The sequence below is a fragment of the Leptodactylus fuscus genome, chromosome 9 (assembly GCF_031893055.1).
Source record: "Leptodactylus fuscus isolate aLepFus1 chromosome 9, aLepFus1.hap2, whole genome shotgun sequence".
Lineage (NCBI taxonomy): Eukaryota > Metazoa > Chordata > Amphibia > Anura > Leptodactylidae > Leptodactylus > Leptodactylus fuscus.
Window position 1 is genome coordinate 31,774,253 of NC_134273.1, and position 22,825 is coordinate 31,797,077.

Consider the following 22,825-nt stretch of genomic DNA (forward strand, 5'->3'; position numbering starts at 1 on the left):
GAAGAGGCGTTTCAACCACAGCAGCCAATCAGCGGCTTCCACCTCCAGGGTCATGTGACCAGGATATCCGTAAGAGCGACAGAGACTGAGTCACCATCTGGAGAAGCTAAAACATGGTGTACATCGCTAATGGTGAGAGCAGGCAGCCGTACAGGGCTTGTGTATGGGCTGGGGATGTGTCATTAGAAATACATGGAGCTGTGATGATGGGAGTAGTAGGAGGGCTCTTAAAGGGGAGGGTGGGCTGCAATTATCAACATTGCTTTAAGGCAGTGTTCATACTGTGCTTTTTTTGTGTCATTTTTATTGCAGTTTTTTTGTTTCAGCTTAGATTTGTCTTAGATGCCGTCCAGTAGCCAGGTTGTATTTGTATATAGTGTTTAAAGGGTTTGGTAATTAAAGGGATTTCCCCCACAAGTATCATGTGTCCTCTTCCACAGGTCTGTGTGTTGGGGGGCCCCTAGTGATAACAGGAACAGGGGTCCCCTATGTGAGTAGAGTGTTAGTGAGCATGCTCAGCCATCGCTCCGTTAACTCACGTACAAGTGTGTTTTGCGCTTCTGTGATTGCAGCATTTTTGCAGACAGTGTAACCACTATGATCTTGTGCTTACAGCTTTACACATCACTCACTTATTATGTAGAGAATAATTCCTATGTTGTTTTTTCTTTAGGACAAGTGCTGGACGGCCAGCGGAGATCTCCATGGCGGCTCTCCTTCATTTCAGACATGTTCTGGGGAATTACAGACTTTATTGTCTTGTTGTAAGTATCAGTCTAGGTTGTTTTTTATTTTTTTTTTTATAAATGAGAAGGTATTTATGAAGTGATGGCAGATCAGTAGTGATCGGCTATCACTTACTGGTTGGTGCGGGATAGTCCACCATTATTAGTTTATTATTAGCATGCTATTAATCAGATACTTGAAGGAGCTGTGGCGCTCAGGTCAATGCTGCAACCTGTTCATTGTTCACACTGGTCTGTACACTCAACATCATGCGTATGGAGAATGGGACAATGCTGTAATATGAGAAGAGGCCCTTTAAACCGGGAATGACCGGGATGCTGAGAGTTAAAAATCTTAGTCCCAACTACCAAAGCCTCAACCAATGGAAATCCACCATGTCCCAGCAGATTTACATTGACCTCTTTGGAACATTTTATATGTGTGACTACAGAAATGAAATCCAGATGTCAGTACAAGATAATCCGAGTATGGTCCTGAGGGTGAATCTCGGAAATCCTGCCTTGTAATGATTGACTTTTTTCTCTTTAGCTTTCAGAGTATGATTCGACCTGACTTGACAAGAAGGGGATGTTCAAGCTCTTTATCCAGCTCAGGATATGATGACGGAAGAGGGTAATGTGTCAGATCATTGTTGCTGCCTGGTTACCAAAACTGCATGTGAAATATTCTTGATTGTCCTGTGTATTTGTTCTTGAAGGGTTTGTACTGGATTGAAAAACATGTCCGCTTTCTCCAAGAAACAGCGCCATACCTGTTCATGTGTTATGTTTACTATTGCAGCTCAGCTTCATTCATTCAGCTAGGTTCACATTCGCATCGGCTTATCCATCTTTCTGGTCTGAACAATAGATCGGTGGTCCGCTAAAATAGTGGTTACACAGTCCGGCAGACCCCGTTGACTATAATTGGGTCCATTGGGTGGCTGCCATTCTAAGACTGAAACCAAGAGAGGAAAAAAAAAACTACATTTAGGACTTTATCACACAAACATTGGGATGGGCTCCGGCAGAGTCAGGTCATTTGAATGTGGCTAAGCTGAGGCCATGGCCACGTGACCAGTGTCATTTCCTGAGAAAAAGAAAGCAGCCATGTTTTCTAATCCCAGATGACCCCTTCATAAGCATCATGCTCCGTTTTCCCTAGACTAATCCCTATAGTAACCATTCTGTCAATAAAATTTATTTTAGTTTTTTATTATTATTTCTGTTTTTACAAGTAAAAAATATAATTAAAAAAAAAAAACTCTCTAGTATTTTCAGTATACTTACCTGTGCTGTGGCTCACTAATGCATTTTTTTTCTTTCTCCTGGAAGTCCTAGTGTTGATACATTTCGCCTTACTACATTATGTTATATATTCCAGGCCTCCAGGATATCCACGTCGTAGAATGGGACGAATAAACCATGGCTCTGGCCCCAGCCCTCCACCGATGGCAGGAGGTGGATGAGGAAGGTATACTACAATGTGACCAATTAGATTATCATCTAACAAAACCATAGTGGCTGCTGACCTGTGTGAATTATCCTAAAATGGCTGTATATGTGCACATACTTGGGTAGTCGGTCCTATTAGAGCTGAAAAGCATGGTTTTGGAAATCGTAGCTTTTCAATTATACCTACAGAAACGCCAGCGGTTTCCCTATAGGTATAATTGAATGTCTTTGAAGTGTGGGGGGAAACCCACGCAAACGCTTGCGGTTTTGGAAATTGCAGCATGTCAATTATATCTACGGAAATGCCAGCAGCTTCCCCGTAATTGTAAAAGAAAGTCTGCAGAGGAAAATTCCGCAAACTTTCTATTTAAAGCTCTACAGGAAGAACTGCAATGGGTTCCTACCTAATTGTCCGATGGGGCCTTAGCCCTAGGCTAAAGTCCCACATTGCGGAAACAGCTTTATTTTGTTGCGTTTTTTTTTTTAGTCAAAGCCAGGAGTGGATTGAGCAGTAGGAAGAAGTATAAGAACTTCCTATATATTTCCCATCCTTTTTGTAGCCATTCTTGGCTCAAAAAACCGCAGCAAAACCTGCCACAAAAAATTTGAATTTCTGCAACGTGGGGCCTTATACTAAGTGTACATTTCCTGTGTATAAGGGGTGACTGTAATGTAGGATAAGTACCCCATCAGATAAATTTTACTTAGTATTTTCTCCACTTCTTCTTATGGTGACTGTGCATGAAGCTATTACACTCTTGCTGCTCTTTTCTAATAAGTCTTTCTTGTTTTGCAGGTAAACGCCTGCTCCTGGAAGCAGGCAACTAGAGGAGAACATGAAGCAGTAAAAGCAGACAAGTAAAGAGCACATTACACTGTCCATGTTCTTCTCTACACGTCCGTGCTCTGCAGCCATGCAGATACATGATGTTGTGCTGGGCAATCCTGATCCAGGATCCAGTATGACTGATGCAGCAAATGTAAAACTGTACATGTACTTTTTGTAGCAGTCTGTGTTATTAGGATGTGGATGAGGTGTGAACGGAAAGGGTGATATCAGGTGTAACCCCCATCGTCTGCAGAATCTGAAGATGACTCTGGAATCCGTCGACAGCACAATCCCAGTTTGCATGTGATCTTATTTATTTTCATGGCGCGTAACGGTTTTCCACGTAGGCCTCACCAGCGTTCTAATTGTTTCTGACATTCTTGCCTTCCCATACTATCTCATTAGCTGCCATTTAATCTTGTGGTACAGAATTGTTTCTCTTCATGTTTTGTGCTTTTCTTATAGATACCAATATAAAATGCAATATATTTATAGTAATGTACATATTTCATATAGGAATAATGTGCTGTTCTCTTGCCACATATATACATTGCTTATGTAGAATAAATCATATGCTCCTCTGCAGTCACATGGACAGAATAGATTTTTGTCCCTTTTGGATGACATCATTGTCTTTCATATCTTTTTAAAGCTGTAAATAAATATTTGTGATACAGTGAAAATGACTTGATGGGATTTTAACCATTTTCATGGTAATGTTCTTCAAAGGGGCTTCCATGAGCATTAATGATATATCCACAAGATTCCCAATGTGTAAGGGGTACCACTCCCTGGACTCAAGCCTACTGGGAGAACTGGGATCCACATTTACGAATGTGAAGTGGACACCAGCTACATTGTCTACCATGGCGAGAGACTCCCTTAAAGGGACTCTATCATTTGGAAATCGTCATTTTAGATAGTCATATGCCTGAATAGCCTTTTACAAAGTGTATTCAGGTGCTGCTGCTAGATTTTGAAAAGACATACTTTTTTTTTTTTTTTTTTTTTTAACATATCGGTAAAACAGATATGGAAATGAACCTCTCCGTGCACCCTGGGTGTTCCTCATGTCATTGTGCAGCCCCCCTGCGTCATATCTTTGTAACACCCCCTCTTTTGCTTGTGCTCCTGTGATGCCCTCCTCCTCCGTAGGTGTAACCGCCTCCATTTTCTGTAGTCTCAATCCTGCACTTTGAAATCTCGGGCATGCGCAGTAACGCTCCCTTCTGAGCGCTACTGCACATGCCTGAGCGCCCTTTTCTAGTGTGCTTTCTTCCATTGTCCACAAGAAAATGGCGCTCAGGCATGTGCAGTAGCGCTCAGAAGGGAGCATTACTGTGCAGAATCGAGACTACAGAGAATGGAGGCAGTTACACCTACAGAGGAGGAGGGCATCATGGAGAATAAGCAAAGAAGAGGTATGATGCAGGGGGTGCGTCTTTTCAAAATCTAGTAGCAGCACCTGAATAGCCTTTTTAAAAGGCTATTCAGGCATATCACTATCTAGAATGTCGATTTCCAAATGATAGAGCCCCTTTAAAGTAAAGCCACCATTGAAGCTGATCAATACAGAACAGTATGAGGCATGTCACACTCATGTATGTTTTTCACATATACGCAGATCCGTAAAAAAAATTAAGTGAAATGGACTAAAATGACATACAAAAAATAAAATAAATGCTCAGATCCATTTTTCATGGATCATAAAGTGAAATTGATGTGTGTATGAGGCTTTACATTTCCATGTCTCAAGCTAAATACATGATGTCCGTGATCATTATATATAAAAAGTCATTTAGTGACTAGTAGTCATGTAATATTATTGCATGTAATGGAGACACTTGCTACCGTGCTTTCAACGCATTTTAAACTACTGTGTGTGGGAGCAGAGAAAGCCTGCAAGAGGCCCAAATAAAGTCTCCATAAGTACCAGCTTTTATATGTACACTTTATTTTCCACAAAAATAAAACATTTTTGTGACTACAAACAACAAAAGTAAAGTAGAATGATTCACACCCTGCATTGCCAGAAAAATCGATGGTTGAGAATCCATATAAGTCCAGTTCCACTGAGCCAAACCTATGACCCCTTTATTGTCCTGTGCTGATGTAAGGCTAAGTCCACGTCTGCTTTGGAGTCTCCGGCACAGATTCCGCCTAAAATTCCTGCAAGGGCTTTTCTCGCCACCGGTTTCAGTATAAAACCAGCGGACCCCATTTTTGTCTTTGGGGTCTGTGGGTAACCACTTTTTAAGCAGACACAGTCTCTGTCTTTTGTGTCCCTTTGCAGACCCGAATTACAGAGACCCAAATGCTAATGTGAACCTAGCGGAAGTATTATTCTGTAGAACTGCACAGGGTATGTGCGTACTGCAGTCATAATATAGACCCTAAGACAAGGTTGTATTATGGTCATGGGGAACCAGCCTAATGTAGACCGATCCTGCAGCCATTTTTCATTTCTGATGATTATTTTTAACCAAGAGAACTTAAAGCTGCAGTCAGTCCATCAATGTTCTTTTCCATGTCAGAATATAGGATTACAATGTCTTGTGATTCATCTGTTTCTACTAAGTCAGTGTTCTAAGGTTCGTAGACAGTCTTTGCCCATCTGTAGTATTTCCCCGAGGTCACATGGTAAGAAGAATGGTCCATTTGCAGCTATTCCTTTTTCTTAAAGCCTGGAAGATATAACAGAAATCAAAGATAACTCCAGAACTAACAGCAAAAGGTACATCTGCTTGTTTTTATCTAGCCATGTCTGAAATGCTTTGTGCTGCTTTTACTATGCATGTTAACTATTGGTGTAGTATAGGGTTGTTAAAGGGGTTGTGCCAGATCACAAGAATGGTCCCTTGTACCGCTATCTGCTTCATTGGCTGCACTGCCATGGGATCAGTCCATTAACCTGTACTAATGGAGACCAAAAAGATGCCCCTTTGCTTTCTGTGGCGTGAATGGACCCCTATATAAAGTGTATACACTGGAAGTGTTTGCTGACATATATTCCAAATGTAAAGGGCCTTACTGAAGAGCAGTACAGTCATTCACTCATGTAACTGAAATGGCTGATAACAGGGAGCAATAGATTGTGCCCACCTCACCTGATCCTAGCAGCTATACTTTTATAGGTTGATGAAAGTAAAATGAATATACTCACCTAGTGAAAATCTCCCCACTATAGGCAGAAATTGTTCAAAAACTGTCCGGATTCTGTAAACTGAGGTGCAGAAGAAAACAATTATTTTACACTATGAACATAAATCAAATTCTGTGTGTGTACACTATATAATACACACTACAGCTGCTGCAGAACCTCTTTGATAAAAAGACAGTGATCATTATGTGGTATGTCAGTCAGTAGTTGGAACTTTCTACAAGATAGAAGCGGCGCACATGTATCACCACTCATCTTCATATATTCCTCAGGAAAGTGTTGTGGATACAAATATCATTTACAGACATTTCTCCTTACCCATTCCAAAATAGATCCCAATGGTTTCTAGAATCGCAAATGAAATTAAACCAATTCCGGCAGAAACTGTCCAGTCTGGAACATAAACCAAGAGTTGTATTTGCACATAGTATATAGATTATATACAGTATATTCTCACTTAGTACCTTGTGAGGCATACATAGAGGTAGCTCATATGACTGCTATGTGGTCCTTGGAGAACGCTGACCCAACTACTGTGCTATGGGGTTGTGAGCACCCGTGCTTTACAGCCTCCTCTCAACAAACTGCCGGGGTGTGGAATTGGCCCAAGAGTCATAAAAAGAGCATAGAGGGGGTACAAATAGAAACCAGACCCTTCTGTCGTGGGTGGCAAAATACAACACCATGGCTACGAGTAGTCGGCTATTCACGCTGCCACTCCATTTAAAGTCTATGTCACTGATGGAAATGCCGATGGCTGTGCTTGGCTACCTCCGTCAGTCCCATAGACATGGAAGGAATGAAAGGTTACATGTGTGACCCACTATGGTCATGAAGCTTAGGGTGAAATATGACAGGATTCCAGTGGGGTTCTTGGAGTCAGTGGCTGATCACAGGATCCATCCATTGACGGAGTATACAGTATAAATGGCTCCTGCACTCTACTGACAATGGTGCCAGGCTGCAGTGTGACTGTGATATTTCCAGTAACCCAGTGGATTTATTGATGGGCCATCCTTGCTTGTACTGGGCTCTATTACAATAATAACATTACTTTTGGAAATAGGAAATGTTACAGATTCATTTTTATAATTGGACTTACCGGAGTAGTGGTATTCACATACTAGGACTGCTCCCAGCGAAAAACACACAATAATGAAGTGAAAGAATTCATCTACAGAAAAAAATTATAAAATCAAATGGTTTATATCTGAATATCATTATGTAGAACTGTCTATATATAATATAACATTAGGTTAAAGATTAGACATATCCAGGCATACGCACTGCTAAATATCTTCCCTTAGATCGGTCTATCTATCTATCTATCTATCTATCTATCTATCTATCTATCTATCTATCTATCTATCTATCTATCTTTGTGCTAAAAAGTTTACACACCCTGGCAGATTTTTAGGTTTTTGGCCTTTTTTTCAGAGAATATGAATGATAACAAAAAACATTAAAATGACCCTGTTCAAAAGTTCACATCCCCTAGTTCTTAATACCGTGTATTGACAACTCTAACATCAATGACAGCGTGAAGTCCTTTGTGGTAGTTGAGGATGAGGATCTTTATTTTCTCAAATGATAAAGCTGCCCATTCTTCTTGACAAAAAGTCTCCAGTTCCTGTAAATTCTTGGGCTCTCTTGCATGTCCTGTGCGCTTGAGATTTTGCCAGGGTGGCTCAATGATATTGAGATCAGGAGACGGCCACTCGAGAACCTTCACTTTCTTCTGCTGTAGACAATGACAGGTCAACTTGGCCTTGTGTTTTGGATCGTTGTCATTTTGGAACGTCCAAGTCCCATGAGCAGCCTTCTGGCTAATGAGTGTAAATTTTCAGTCTCCAGTATTTGCTGATAACTTGCTGCATTCATTTTTCCTTCTACTTTGACCAAGTTTCTTGTGCCTTTGAAGCTCACACATCCCCACATCTTAAGTGATCCACCTCTTTGCTTTACTGTAGTCCTTGTTGATACCTCTCCAAATGTAACCTTTATGGTTGTGGCCAAAAAGTTTGTTTTTTGTCTCATCACTCCAAATTACCTTGTTCCAGACATTTTGAGGCTTGTCTCTGTGCTGTTTTGCGTATTGTTGAAGGCGAGATTCTTTGTGGAATTGGCGCAGTAATGGCTTTCTTCTGGCTACTCGACCATGCAGCCCATTTTTCTTAAAGAGGACCTTTCATCAGATTGGGCACATGCAGTTTTATATACTGCTGGAAAGCTCACAGTGTGCTGAATTCAGTGCACTGTCGGCTTTCCCGATCTGTGCCCGGTGTAAAACGCTATCGGACCCGGGACCGTAGCGGTTTAGTGTCAGAAGGGCGTTTCTGACAGTTAGCCAGGAACATCCTTCTGCCTCGCGGCGCCTATCGCTCTGTACTGTGAAGCGGGGAGGAACGCCCCCTCCCTCTGCTCACACAGCTCGTCCATAGACGAGCATTATCAGGAGCGGGGGGGGGGGGGGGCGTTCCTCCCAGGCTCCACAGCACAGCGCGATAGGCACTGCTGGGCAGAAGGACGTTCCTGGCTAAGTGTCAGAAATGCCCTTCTGACTGTAAAGCACTACGGTACCGGGACTTTACACCAGGCACAGATCGGGAAAGCCGACAGTGCGCTGAATGCAGCGCACTGTCAGCTTTCCAGCAGTATATAACACTGCATGTGCCCGATCTGATGAAAGGTCCTCTTTAAAGTTCCTCATTCTGCATCTTGTAACAGCCGCACCGATAGTTTTCAGAGTCCTGGTGTTATGTGTGGGTTTTTCTTTGCATCCCGAACAATGTCCCGGGAAGTTGTGGCCAAAATTTTGGTTGGTCTACCTGGTGGTTTGGCTTTCCAGAGCCCCTGAGTTTCCATTTGTTAATCACAGTGTGAACACTGCTGACTGGTATTAGCAATTCCTTGGAGATCGTTTTGGATCCCTTTCCTGTTTTATATAGTTCAACTAACTTTTCTCATAGATCCTTGGACAACTGTGTCAACGTCTGAGCATGTTATCAGGCCAAATCACAATGATATGTGAACTTCGAACAGGGTCATTGTGATGTTTTTGGTTGTCATTATGATTTATAAAGAGGAAACACAGAAAGTTTGACAATAAATGGCTTCACCCAACCACTAACCATGAGTGGAGAAAAAGGTTTTGCGTTATTGCCTTAAGGCAATGGTGAGTTGTGCCCCTATGGCGGATACACAACTGCAAATAAAGGATTCCAGCAAATAAGAAGAGGACATACCATCTTTTTGTATTCCCAATCGTCTTCCTTGACCTTTTCCATGATGTTTGCCAAGTGTACCTATGGAACATAGAAATGGAAAACAATGAAACATGGAATAGTTTACTAAATATAAGGATGCCCTGTATAAGATCTGATGCTCCTCTCTATATATGCTCAAGGCTGTAGCATCCTACACTATACCCACAATTTGTAGTAAAAGCTCCGTTTGGGTCCGTCATAAAACGGATCTGTTTTTCTAGTCCTCTGACGGAGATGTGAACCCATTATAACAGGTTTCAGCCTGAAACTCATAAATATTGCCTAGATTAGATATAATTGTAGGGAATAGAGATGAGCGAGTATATTCGATCGAATACCTCCCCTGCATAGAGCCAGGGAAGGTGGGAGGGGAATCGGATATTTACGGCGTGGTATTGGACCAAGTACACCAATAACTATGCAAAGGGAGGAATTCGATCGAATACTACTCGCTCATCTCTAGTAGGGAACTCTCAACTTGGGGTAGAATTCGTCATAAAATCAGCAACAGATTCCACCTTCATGAAGGTTCCGATATTACCTGTCTCAGAGGCAGGAATCTCTTCATCTTCATTGCTGTTTCCTTCTTCTAGATTGTTCTTTTCTGTTAGTAGATAAAGTATACCAGTTGATACATCGGACGTCACTGAATATCCAGCTGAGGTCACAGAAACCAAACCTGCAGTATTAGTCTATCACTGGTAGGGGGGAGTGCAGCATTCATTTTGGGGCTATGAAAATTTTAACTAACCATAAACATGGATGGAAAACCAATTTATCACCAAGTTGTTTTTTTTACATGTAGGTCTATACATCACTGTCTATGTGCATGGTTTGTACAAGGTTTTGTATTAATAAAGCACATCTATATAGTCTGTTATATGGATGTATACAGTCAGTCTATAGGGAACTGGCATACAGAGATGAGAGAAGAATCCATAGCAAACACCAATCTGGTGTTCCCCATTATGGTGCCTCCATGCACTGAGACTATATGGTCAACTCCCCACTTCCATTTTGCTTAAAAGGGAATTCTGTGCAGGTTCTTACTATTATCAAAAGGAATGTGTCCATATTGATCTAGGCCCTCCCTATGCAAGGGCCCCATAGCAGCCGGGGCTGTCTTAATGGTACATCTACTCCTACCAAAGATTCTATTGTATGACAGTATGTATGTGAGCAAACACAGCTCACGCCAACAGCAGTCCTGAGATTTCAGCTCTGAGACCAAATATTGAATCCAAACAATGGGTATTTATCATTGGTACATACGTTGCTTCTTTGCAACCCTAATACTGCTGTAGAGCAGTAAACTGCCGAAAACCACTGCAAACCAAGCAGTCTAGGGTTTCAAATATATACACATACCATTGATATCTAGCAATGCTTCTTTTCTTTCCTCTTTTATAAGTGGCTTGACAGTTGCAATGGAGGGAGCTGGCTTGACAACTCCTAAAATTTAAGATAGCTGTATTATATTTCAGGATGTGTGTCAGGACCAAAATACCAATACCAAACCAATGTAGGGACCTTTAATAGGAATGTTATACCTTTGTGTTCACAAGCCAATGAAGAAATCTAGAGGTAATCTTTTTTTAAATAAATATACAAATCAACCTTTCAAGTGCACTGGGGGCGGGGCCTGATTTGGGAGAATTGCCTATAGACAGGTGTGACACGGGCAGAGCCTGAAAATATCATTCACAGCTACAGGGGTGCCATTGGGCTGGAATTCCAAAGGATGGCAACAGTACTTGCTACTGTCTGCAGGTAAATCTGTCCAGTCAGGTCTCCCCCAATGCACTTGCAGGCTTATTTACATATCCATAGAAAAATAATTATCTCTGCATTGCTTTTTCAGTGTGTGGCCACAAAGGTATGTTTCGGATCCTATTGAAAGCCCCAGAACAGCACTATGTTTGGCTTGGGAGCCATTTTGGGCCTGATAGACACCCTTTAAAGAGGACCATTCATGTCCTCAAGCACATACGTATCATACACAGCTAGAAAGCCAACAGTGCGCTGAATTCACAGTTCCTCACAGCTTAGCGTCATCATTGGGCAGTAAGGAACGCACCCTCAGACAGTACAGGGCTATGGATAAGTACTGTCAAAGAGGGCATTACTCACAGCCCAACTAGACTGTCAGGAACGCCCTTCTGACAGTGGGTAGAGGTCGGTGCTGTATAACGGCACCGATATTCCAGCCCCGGGGCACATAACGGGAAAGCTGACAGTGCGCTGAATTCAGTGCACTGTTGGCTTTCTAGCGGTACATAAAGCCACATGTGCCTGAGGACATGAAAGATCCTCTTTAAAGATCAGTAGACACATTAGCCAAGGATTAATGAATTACACAAAACACCAAGATATATACAATATTATTCAATTATGATTGTGCAGTAACCCTAAGAAAAGTATTACCTCTCCATCCCTCACACAGGCTACTACCCTCGAATCCTGCCCTCTGATTGTATAAAAGTGCACTATTGACAGAAAAATAGCACTTGCAGCCAAAAGGAGTGCTATCATAATAAAATTAAAGGGGTATACCAATCTCAAGGATCATATCTATATTGCTAGCTTGTGTAAATTGAAGAGTTTTCCTAAATCCATTGCTTTATCAATGCTGCTTTGTTTGCCTGCTATATGAAATTATTCTTCCCATAGTTTACACAGCGTTTCCATGTAGCCAGACCTGTCTGACAAGAGAGGACAAATGTCAATTACTGCTCTCTATGGGGGAGGGGGTTGAGAACTGTCACTGCTAGCAGGACAATCAGTAAATTACAGTTTGCTGATAAAAGCTCTGGGAGCCTGTTATCTGTTATCTCTCTATGTATACACAAAGTTAAAGCTGAGTCCATTCTCTAGAAGCATGGCAAGTGTTCTATACAAACCCGTGTGCTTTAATATACTGTACATTTACTGTGCATATTATTTGTTCTTCATTTATATTATGTTTATAGCAATCATAATAAATAATCTCTCATGATAAAGGCAAAGTCTATATTGTTATGCTTCAGAGTGTCCTGTTCAGCAAGCTGGGGGGAGGCGGCTTTGACTGTTTGGTGAAGAATACAGGATGTGAGAAGAGAAAGAGAGATAGGAAAACCCTTTTAAAGGTGTTGCCATGGGTTAGAAAAAAATGGATGTTTTATTTTCTGGAAACAGTGCCACTCTTGGCCAAGGCTGTACATGGAATTACAACTCATCCTTATTCGAAAGAGTGAATGGAACTAAACTGAGATACAAGGCACAGAATACATTTATATATTGCCCTAATATTCTCTTTAGAGCACTGCTTCTCAACTCCAGTCTGCATCTACTTCTAACAGGCCATGATTTCAGAAATTAGAGATAATGGGGGAAATTTATGAAGAGTGGTGTTATCAACCTAACCCCTTTGGCAGCGGACTGTGTGCCTCATTTATGATGAGATGCATGCCTCTCGGGACTTTATTAATACTGGCTCTTATGAAATGCCATTCTTAATACATCTGCCTTACTTATCTTGTAACAATCATGAATTAAAGCATTTCTAATACTCCAGAGCTGTATTCACAAATCTGCAGGATCTGGGGGCAACATGGTGGCTCAGTGGTTAGCACTGCATCCTTTCAGCACTGGAGTCCTGGGTTCGAATTCCCCCAGGAACAACATCTGCAAGGAGTTTGTATGTTCTCCCTATGTTTGTGTGGATTTCCTCCCATTCTACAAAGACATACTGATAGGAGAATAAAAAATGCACATTGTGATCCCTATATGGGGCTCACAATCTACATTAGAAAAAAAAATCTGCAGGATCTTACTACAATCAACCAACATGTAGTTAACAGACACATCCCTAACAGGTAGAATACTTAGTTTTCTCTATATCAGGACACAACTACATTCCAAATTTGTTGCATACTGCTACTGAACAAGCAGGGTATTCCATCAGATTTCAGCTCAGCTGCCTGCACAACTGAAAAATTGCTATAAACAAGAATTTCTATTCAACAGTACATCTTATAAAGGTTCTGTCACCAGAACCCAGCATATCAACCCAACACAGATAGAAAGGTTATCAACCCGACAGATAGAAATGTTATTAACCCAACATAGATAGATAGGTTACCAACCCAACACATATAGATAGGTTATCAACCCAACACATACAGATAGGTTATCAACCCAACACATATAGATAGGTTATCAACCCAACATAGATAGCAAAGTTATCAACCCGACAGATAGAAATGTTATTAACCCAACATAGATAGATAGGTTACCAACCCAACACATATAGATAGGTTATCAACCCAACACATATAGATAGGTTATCAACCCAACACATACAGATAGGTTATCAACCCAACACATATAGATAGGTTATCAACCCAACACATATAGATAGGTTATCAACCCAACACATATAGATAGGTTATCAACCCAACACATATAGATAGGTTATCAACCCAACACATATAGATAGGTTATCAACCCAACATAGATAGCAAAGTTATCAACCCGACAGATAGAAATGTTATTAACCCAACGTAGATAGATAGGTTACCAACCCAACACATATAGATAGGTTATCAACCCAACACATATAGATAGGTTATCAACCCAACACATATAGATCGGTTATCAACCCAACACATATAGATAGGTTATCAACCCAACACATATAGATAGGTTATCAACCCAACACATATAGATAGGTTATCAACCCAACACATATAGATAGGTTATCAACCTAACACATATAGATAGGTTATCAACCCAACACATATAGATAGGTTATCAACCCAACACATATAGATAGGTTATCAACCCAACACATATAGATAGGTTATCAACCCAAAACATATAGATAGGTTATCAACCCAACACATATAGATAGGTTATCAACCCAACACATATAGATAGGTTATCAACCCAACACATATAGATAGGTTATCAACCCAACACTTATAGATAGGTTATCAACCCAACACATATAGATAGGTTATCAACCCAACACATATAGATACGTTATCAACCCAACATAGATAGAAAGGTTATCAACCCGACAGATAGAAATGTTAATAACCCAACACAGATAGATAGGTTATCAACCCAACACATATAGATAGGTTATCAACCCAACACATATAGATAGGTTATCAACCAAACACATATAGATACGTTATCAACCCAACATAGATAGAAAGGTTATCAACCCGACAGATAGAAATGTTAATAACCCAACACAGATAGATAGGTTATCAACCCAACACATATAGATAGGTTATCAACCCAACACATATAGATAGGTTATCAACCCAACACATATAGATAGGTTATCAACCCAACACATATAGATAGGTTATCAACCCAAAACATATAGATAGGTTATCAACCCAACACATATAGATAGGTTATCAACCCAACACATATAGATAGGTTATCAACCCAACACATATAGATAGGTTATCAACCCAACACTTATAGATAGGTTATCAACCCAACACATATAGATAGGTTATCAACCCAACACATATAGATACGTTATCAACCCAACATAGATAGAAAGGTTATCAACCCGACAGATAGAAATGTTAATAACCCAACACAGATAGATAGGTTATCAACCCAACACATATAGATAGGTTATCAACCCAACACATATAGATAGGTTATCAACCCAACACATATAGATAGGTTATCAACCCAACACATATAGATAGGTTATCAACCCAAAACATATAGATAGGTTATCAACCCAACACATATAGATAGGTTATCAACCCAACACATATAGATAGGTTATCAACCCAACACATATAGATAGGTTATCAACCCAACACTTATAGATAGGTTATCAACCCAACACATATAGATAGGTTATCAACCCAACACATATAGATACGTTATCAACCCAACATAGATAGAAAGGTTATCAACCCGACAGATAGAAATGTTAATAACCCAACACAGATAGATAGGTTATCAACCCAACACATATAGATAGGTTATCAACCCAACACATATAGATAGGTTATCAACCCAACACATATAGATAGGTTATCAACCCAACACATATAGATAGGTTATCAACCCAACACTTATAGATAGGTTATCAACCCAACACATATAGATAGGTTATCAACCCAACACATATAGATAGGTTATCAACCCAAAACATATAGATAGGTTATCAACCCAACACATATAGATAGATTATCAACCCAACACATATAGATAGGTTATCAACCCAACACATATAGATAGGTTATCAACCCAACACATATAGATAGGTTATCAACCCAACACTTATAGATAGGTTATCAACCAAACACATATAGATACGTTATCAACCCAACATAGATAGAAAGGTTATCAACCCGACAGATAGAAATGTTAATAACCCAACACAGATAGGTTATCAAGCTAACACATATAGATAGGTTAGGCTCATCTGAATCAAACTGTTTTCCCTTTGTGAATTGCTGTATCTATTGCTGAGATATTGCAGTTTTTGTCGTTGCTCCAAAAATGTAAGTGGAAATGTCCTCATTGGGTGACCCTAACCTATCTATCGGCGGCGCCAGGTTGATATGCTGGGTTCTGGTGACGGACTTCCTTTCAGAAGAGATGAATAGGCCGAACTTACCTTGTGGAAGTAAAGGTTTGGACACACGCAAGAATTCTGAGAATTTTTTTTGTAATAAATGGACTGTTTTTTCCCTCATTTTCATTATAAGTGCCATCTTCTCATCTACAATTGGAGGAGAAGCCATAATAGTATATATCACAGCAAAATACAGTGTACAGCCTCACTACCATAGAAAATGTATACTAAGCCCTAAGCTGGTGTACAGTATAAAGGGGCAATTTAAGGGTGGAGCAACAAAGACAATTACCCCAGACCCTCCACAACATAGTGACCTAAACCACCAGACATTGGATGTAGTAGGGCCCCGTTGGTGGAGTAATAGTAGGTAGAATGACTGCTTCAGTCCGTAGAACATAGCAAAGTGTATGCCCTGCCCTCTGCAGGTAAGCTGATGACTGATCTAGACACTGTATACCCAGTTGCTATCACACCACAGTTATTTGGGCTCTGTACGGCGGTGTCTTGGCTCATAGCTATTGTTTCTGGGTATTGCATTCACATTACATTTCTCCGCGCTAGGATCAATCTCCCTCCTCCCAGTAAAGAAGATGGAGCACCCATGGATTTACTCATATATCTTGATTTGGACCTGCCTGTGTACACTATATAATATCTATAGGTCCACACAGTACACCAGGAATGATTCATTCTATACGGAGCCTGAAAATAACTGATACAAAGTAACATAGACACACAATAAATACCATTCTCCTTGCAGCTGGGGAGCTCTCCATAGGCTTTCTCATCTTTCATGTGGAGTAATAGGTAAAATATTGCAACTGCTTGTGGCCCTTTATCATCTACAGACTTCAGGAGAGCCAACTGTTTGCCAGAAGGGTCACTGGCTTCAACTATCTGCAATAGAAACCAGTTTTGAGGGGTTTTTTTAGGAGTGGGCACCTCATATTACACTCATTTTACAGTGATCCAACTCACTTATGAAAGGAATCACATAAGCAGACTTTTCCTATCACATCTATTACTGATATTGCTTGGAATGAATTATGGCTCCCGTGCACGCCCTCATCAAAGCACCATTAACTTGCCTCTCCATAGGCAATATACAGACTATAATACCTAATCCAGCAACCCGTATTCTGCTAATGGGCTCTAAGAGTATGTTCACACAATGCTTATGGCAAATCAAGCGCGATAATACAAAACAATGTGACACAGGCTGATACTGATTTCTATTGAGGCTGTGTATTTGACATGCTGAAATTCTGCATGAGGTTGAGCTCCGTACAATGGGGCTAAACCACATGAGTCTGATCCGAAATGGATCCATGTATATTATTTCCTTAGCATGTAAGTGAGATTACAACATCCTGGATCTAATGAGGATTTCTGCCTGAAATCTGTGCTAAAATCATCATCAAATCCTGAACCTGTAAATGGGTCCTAATATTGGTGGTCTACCCACAAAGGGAAGAATACGGTGATAGTCGTATACTAGATTCACCTGAAATTCCATGTCACATTTGAAGCATGGTAACTGAATGTGATTCTCTAATACCAGGTCTGAAAATTCCAATAACATCCATCATCTGATCGGCGCTGTCGCCCTAAGCATCTCCTTCACCTTCAGTTTTCTCTGCTCCTCTAATGGTTAATCTGGCCTTGTCCTGTGATTGACAGCTGCCTTCCTGTCAACTCCAGGGGCGGGTTCTTCCTCCCTATTTATCCTTGGCTCTCAGTCACACCAGTGCTTGCTATTGCCTTGTGCATACTTGCTCCTTACTGTCCCTATTTTTGCTTGCATTCTTATCCTTGACCTCTGGCTTTCTCTACTGACTATTCTTTGGACTCCGATTTGACACTGCATCGCTCGACTGTTACTGACCCTTGGCTAGCTGACCTCTCTTTGTTGTTGTCCGTCTTGTCTCCATTTTGTGTGTCACATATACAGGAAGGGACTGTCTTCGTGGTTGCCGTCTATTACGTAGGATAGGGCCTGGCAATAGGAAGGGTCAGGTGGGGGCTTCAGCTTAGGGCTCACTGTCTCTTGTGTCCCGTCCCAGGGTTCAAACAGCTACTGGGGAATTGCTGTCCTAGCAATTCCCTAACAGCCATTCAGAAGATATAAGCCCTTTTTGTGTTGATGTACATTAGGTTATACTAGCCAAGAGGGAGGTTACAATGTGGTTTCTCTGGGGCGGGGTCTGTCTGTTGTTTGTCATGCAATGTTATCGCTCACTTGGCTAGTATGAACTAATTTGCATTAACACTCGAAGGGCTTATATCTTTGGAATGGCTGAAGAGATATGGATAAACAAAGCACCAAAATGCTCAGGGTGACTGCGCCAATCAGATGATAGTTGGTCATTGGGTTTTTAAGACCTTGTGGCAGGTTACCTTTAAGAGAAGTCTTATAATTAATACCCAGTATGAGGGGATCCTCTCTCAGATTTTGCTTTGGGATCTGGGATCTTCAGATTAGATCTCTGGCTATATTCCCTTGTGTGATTAGCAAAATATTCTACCAAAAAATGCATCTACCAAAAAGTTCCACTATTATTTAATAGTAATAAAGTCTCCAGTTGGTGGTGCTGTTTTTTTGGGATTCATGACAACAATGGTTGTGCTGACTATAGAAACTAGATATATACTGTACATAGGATGAACTTACAGTACGAGCTTCCTTCTCAGTGTATAAGGATAATGATGGCATCTTGCAGATGGTTACATAGAGATTACAGAAGGATGTAGTAATGGCTGGATTTGTCTTTAAATTCTCATAATCTCTGGTGAATGCTTTCTGGAAAATATCTAAAGCAAAGCAAATTTTCTTGAAAATGACCAATATGTACAGAGATTATTGCTGCAATCTGACAGTCTTGATTGCAAGTCCTCCTGATTCTTGCCCAACAATATATGCCAGGGAACAGAAGGATCAAACAGTTGGATTTCAACGTGCCCGATCCCTTTTTCTCAGCGAAGATAAGTCGCTACCAGAGAGTCTAGCATAAGCTTACTTCTTTCTACCCTTTCAGAACACATGCACATTTGGTTACATTCGGGTGAATGGGTGGTCAGAAGAAATATCTGTTTAGCTAACAGGTATCTAAACCGTATAGCCTGCTTTAATGGCATGGTACAATTTTATGAAAAGACATATTACAAGTTACTTCTTCAAGAGAGATTAGTTGTATACTCCACTATGTAGACGTGAGAATTCAATCACAAGGGCAGGATCAGTTATATTACTATATATATACATACATTTATATATACTGTATTTATATATGCTGTCATGGGATGGAGAGGTAATAGTGAACAAAAATATAGCAAAGTGTTATATCAATATTTCACAATTATGTAGTTATTCACATATGTTATATAAGTTTACCTAGCACTTTACATGATCCCGGCCACTGCTAGGGTTAGTAAGGTGTTAAGATACAATTATTTAGAGTAACATCCCCTGAGGTTGTACCTTGCTCCTCCACTGTGTGGTGCGGAAGGGAGAATTTCTCGGAGCTCATTGTACTATCTGCAAAATAAACAGATCAGACCATGTTATGCAGAATGTTTGAGAGATATGAGTTTTAACTTCATGTACTACCCTGTTTCCCCGAAAATAAGACAGTGTCTTATATTAAATTTTGGTCCTAAAGACATGCTATATCTTATTTTCAGGGGATGTCTTATGTGCTAAGATTGCGCAAAGATTGTATAAAGAAAAACATTGCAGCCGGCTGAACGCTGTGTGCGGTGCCCTGTTTTCACAGGAAAGCCGGCGGCTGCTGCTGCTGTGATCCTATTATTTGTATCCACTGTTCCTGCTGTTGTGGGATGAGCTGGGAAAGTGGACCCCCCCCCCCCCGCCGCATATGATGCTCAGTGTATGTCCACGGGCATCTCCCAGCTCATCCTACTACAGCAGGAACAGTAGCTACAACGTATTGCAGCGGTGTCAGCAGCCGGCATATCAGTGCACACAGAACATCGCGCACAGTGTTCAGCTGGCTGCAATGTTTTTCTTCATACAATCTTTGCGCAGAAAGATTATTACCGTATTATTGGGGGATGTCTTACTTTCGGGTGGTGCCTTATATTAAGCAATTCAACAAAACCTCTGCTATGTCTTACTTTTGGGGGATGACTTATTTTCGGGGAAACAGGGTAAACGGAGACTGTTAGACATGCAGCATAGCAAAGAACGGGATGAGCTGAGCAGATTGATATATAGTTTTCTGGGACTCTGTAGAACTTACAACTTATTGCTTGAGATCCCTGCTTTTTGTGTGTTTAGGAGTCCAGTGGGCAGTGAATTAATGAATGACATCCAGGGTCAATTTCTGTAGATTAGGGAGCCCTGTTCTGTTTTGTAAGTAGGCTCTTCAACGTCATTTAATTTCTCCTTAACTATCCCCACATAAGGCCCCCTGCCCCCTCAGCCACCAATACTACACACAAAAACCTAACTCCATTCCCACAGACCTGCAGACTCTGGCTGTAATAATGACTGTGGCTCATTGCGCTCTCCTGCTGCAGACATCATCAGCCCAAGACTGACTAATGGAGCATGGGGCCGATAACTCCTTGCTCCACTATTGTATACAACCTTTATTTGTATCCTAAGGATACAGATAAGTTGAAATTGCTGCCTGTTGCCCGGACCAGTAGGACAGCACCTGAAATGTGGGACTGTCTCGCTCGATTTTGGCTGGCTGAGGGAACCCGTAACCATAGGGTCTGGTTCGAATGCATTGTTTGCCCTATGGTTAAAACAGCCCTCATGACAACCATCTCTTGATGCCCTCTGGATTCCTAAGCATAGGGGGAAAACAGGGATTTATATCAGTAACCTAGGATTTATACAAAATTTTTTCGCAAAAAACTGCAACCTCCCTGCCGAGTCAACGAGTCTACTGAGAAGGCAAAGGGCAAAGGTCACACCAAATATCGATGGGAATTAGATAAATGACTAACACTTAACTATTAACACAAACATTCTTACTTTGGATCATTTTTCAACACCTGCCTAAAGCTTTAGCAATATATTTAAAAATATATACATACATATATATATGCATGTTTGCGTTAGCATTAACGCGGCGCTAACGTGACCGCAAACATGCACCGTCAAAATCGTGGCGCAAACGTCCCATACACGCGGCACATTGCATGCCGCGTTTACTCCGTGTGAACAAGCCCTTACTGTAACAATACTGCAGGAGCCGACCTGTTTCACTCTCCGACCCAGCCATCTTTACCGACCCCCACCACTGGGAGGATCCGCAGCACCGCCCACCAGACTACTCCACTGTCTTCACAGGAGCATGCGCACATTACACACATAGACAATGTGTTGCCAGCACGCCACCATTTTGCACCTCCAGCTTACACAGCAACACCCGACACACTGGCTCCAGGCCGCAACACTCCCCGACGCCACTCTCACCTCCCTGCTGTTTGCTGTTGATGATCTATCCACCGGCCCGACACTGGTAAGTGGCCATATCATTCTTGCATTGCCAGGACCTCTGGCCTGTATACTACGCAGGACCGACACCTTACGCTCCATAATAATCTTCCCCATCTCCCTTCCGTAGCCTATCCACTTAGCCTCCTCAAAACACCTCACACTAACTTGCACCGCACTTCACCCCCTTAGTATGGCCCATGCCGCTGATGTTCCTATGCCAACCGCCCACCATAGCCGCCGCTTATTGGCATAGAACCGCTGACTTCATTTCTACTGGCTGGGCTCCGTTGCCGGCACACACCATTCCATTACGGCGCATGCCGGCGCTTTCGCTGTAGCAGGTGCCCGGGAGCCACACGACCTACATAGCTTGCTTAACCCCCGTGATGTCCCCCATTGTTGCCCACATTCCATACTCCGCCACCTTCTCTGAGCTGTACCATGGCGAGCCGCACGCCCGACATAGCCTGCTCAACCCCCGTCATGTCCCCCATGATGTCCCCCCATTGTTGGCCACATTCCCTCCTCCGCCGCCTTCTCTTACCTGTACCGCGCCTCCGCCAACTTTATGTGGCTTGCTCAAGAGTATCCTGTGCCCAAAACTTACATGTACTGGCAGAAAATAATAAATCATACAATGTGGTATATCAAAGTATATTAACTTAAAATACCTCTGTCCCAAAGACACTATGTACACTTTCTACCACCAACGTATACCAGGTGAAATAAAAAAATTTTTACATGCAAAAAGTGTCATGTATTCTCTAACTTACTACAAAAACAACATATGAACTTACATTACATATCCCAGACCTTTTACACACTACTAAAAACTTGCCCGCAATTGTATTTACACACTTCTACAATCACCGCAGACGAAGTCGCGGGTACCAGCTAGTATATATATATATATATATATATATATATATATATATATATATATATATATATATCACATAGTTCAGTGCAAACAGGAATCAGAACTATTTCTTTCGTTTCAGGAAGTTATCGTAGGACGTATGGGAATAACACGCTTCCTTAAATTCCAACCAAACAGCAAAATACTCTGTAACTCCTCGCGTCCTCTTGTTACAGTTTACCTGTCCACACAAGCATCAGTCATTGGATATGTAGTTACAACGCTTATCAGTGCCATCATCTATGGAGGTTATTGTGAACTTACCTGCTCGGCGTGACTAGAAGAGATGTGAAGCCTTAATATGAGGAAGAATCGTCTGCTCAGTGTCAGTCTTCTTACATCTTCCGGTTTCAGCTTCTTACTCACTGCTCCTTTACAAGCAGTGATGTCACGG

General features: G+C 41.4%; 2 protein-coding genes across 2 annotated transcripts; one reads left to right on the forward strand and one right to left on the reverse strand.

The window, feature by feature from the left end:
* Positions 1 to 52: 52 nt before the first annotated feature.
* On the forward strand, positions 53 to 3,692 carry SELENOK (selenoprotein K). The gene is made up of 5 exons (XM_075286383.1): positions 53 to 132; positions 674 to 764; positions 1,276 to 1,359; positions 2,110 to 2,199; positions 2,977 to 3,692. Exons 1-5 carry the CDS (start codon positions 114 to 116, stop codon positions 2,978 to 2,980), a joined length of 288 nt encoding a protein of 95 aa, XP_075142484.1. The 5' UTR covers positions 53 to 113; the 3' UTR covers positions 2,981 to 3,692.
* A 1,684-nt stretch (positions 3,693 to 5,376) lies between these two features.
* Positions 5,377 to 22,825, reverse strand: TMEM40 (transmembrane protein 40). The gene is made up of 9 exons (XM_075286393.1): positions 22,696 to 22,825; positions 19,518 to 19,574; positions 10,804 to 10,887; positions 9,977 to 10,039; positions 9,415 to 9,474; positions 7,272 to 7,343; positions 6,488 to 6,562; positions 6,173 to 6,232; positions 5,377 to 5,693 (listed from the first exon to the last, which is right to left on the reverse strand). The coding sequence occupies exons 2-9, from the start codon at positions 19,564 to 19,566 to the stop codon at positions 5,674 to 5,676; spliced, it is 483 nt and encodes a 160-aa protein (XP_075142494.1). The 5' UTR covers positions 19,567 to 19,574; positions 22,696 to 22,825; the 3' UTR covers positions 5,377 to 5,673.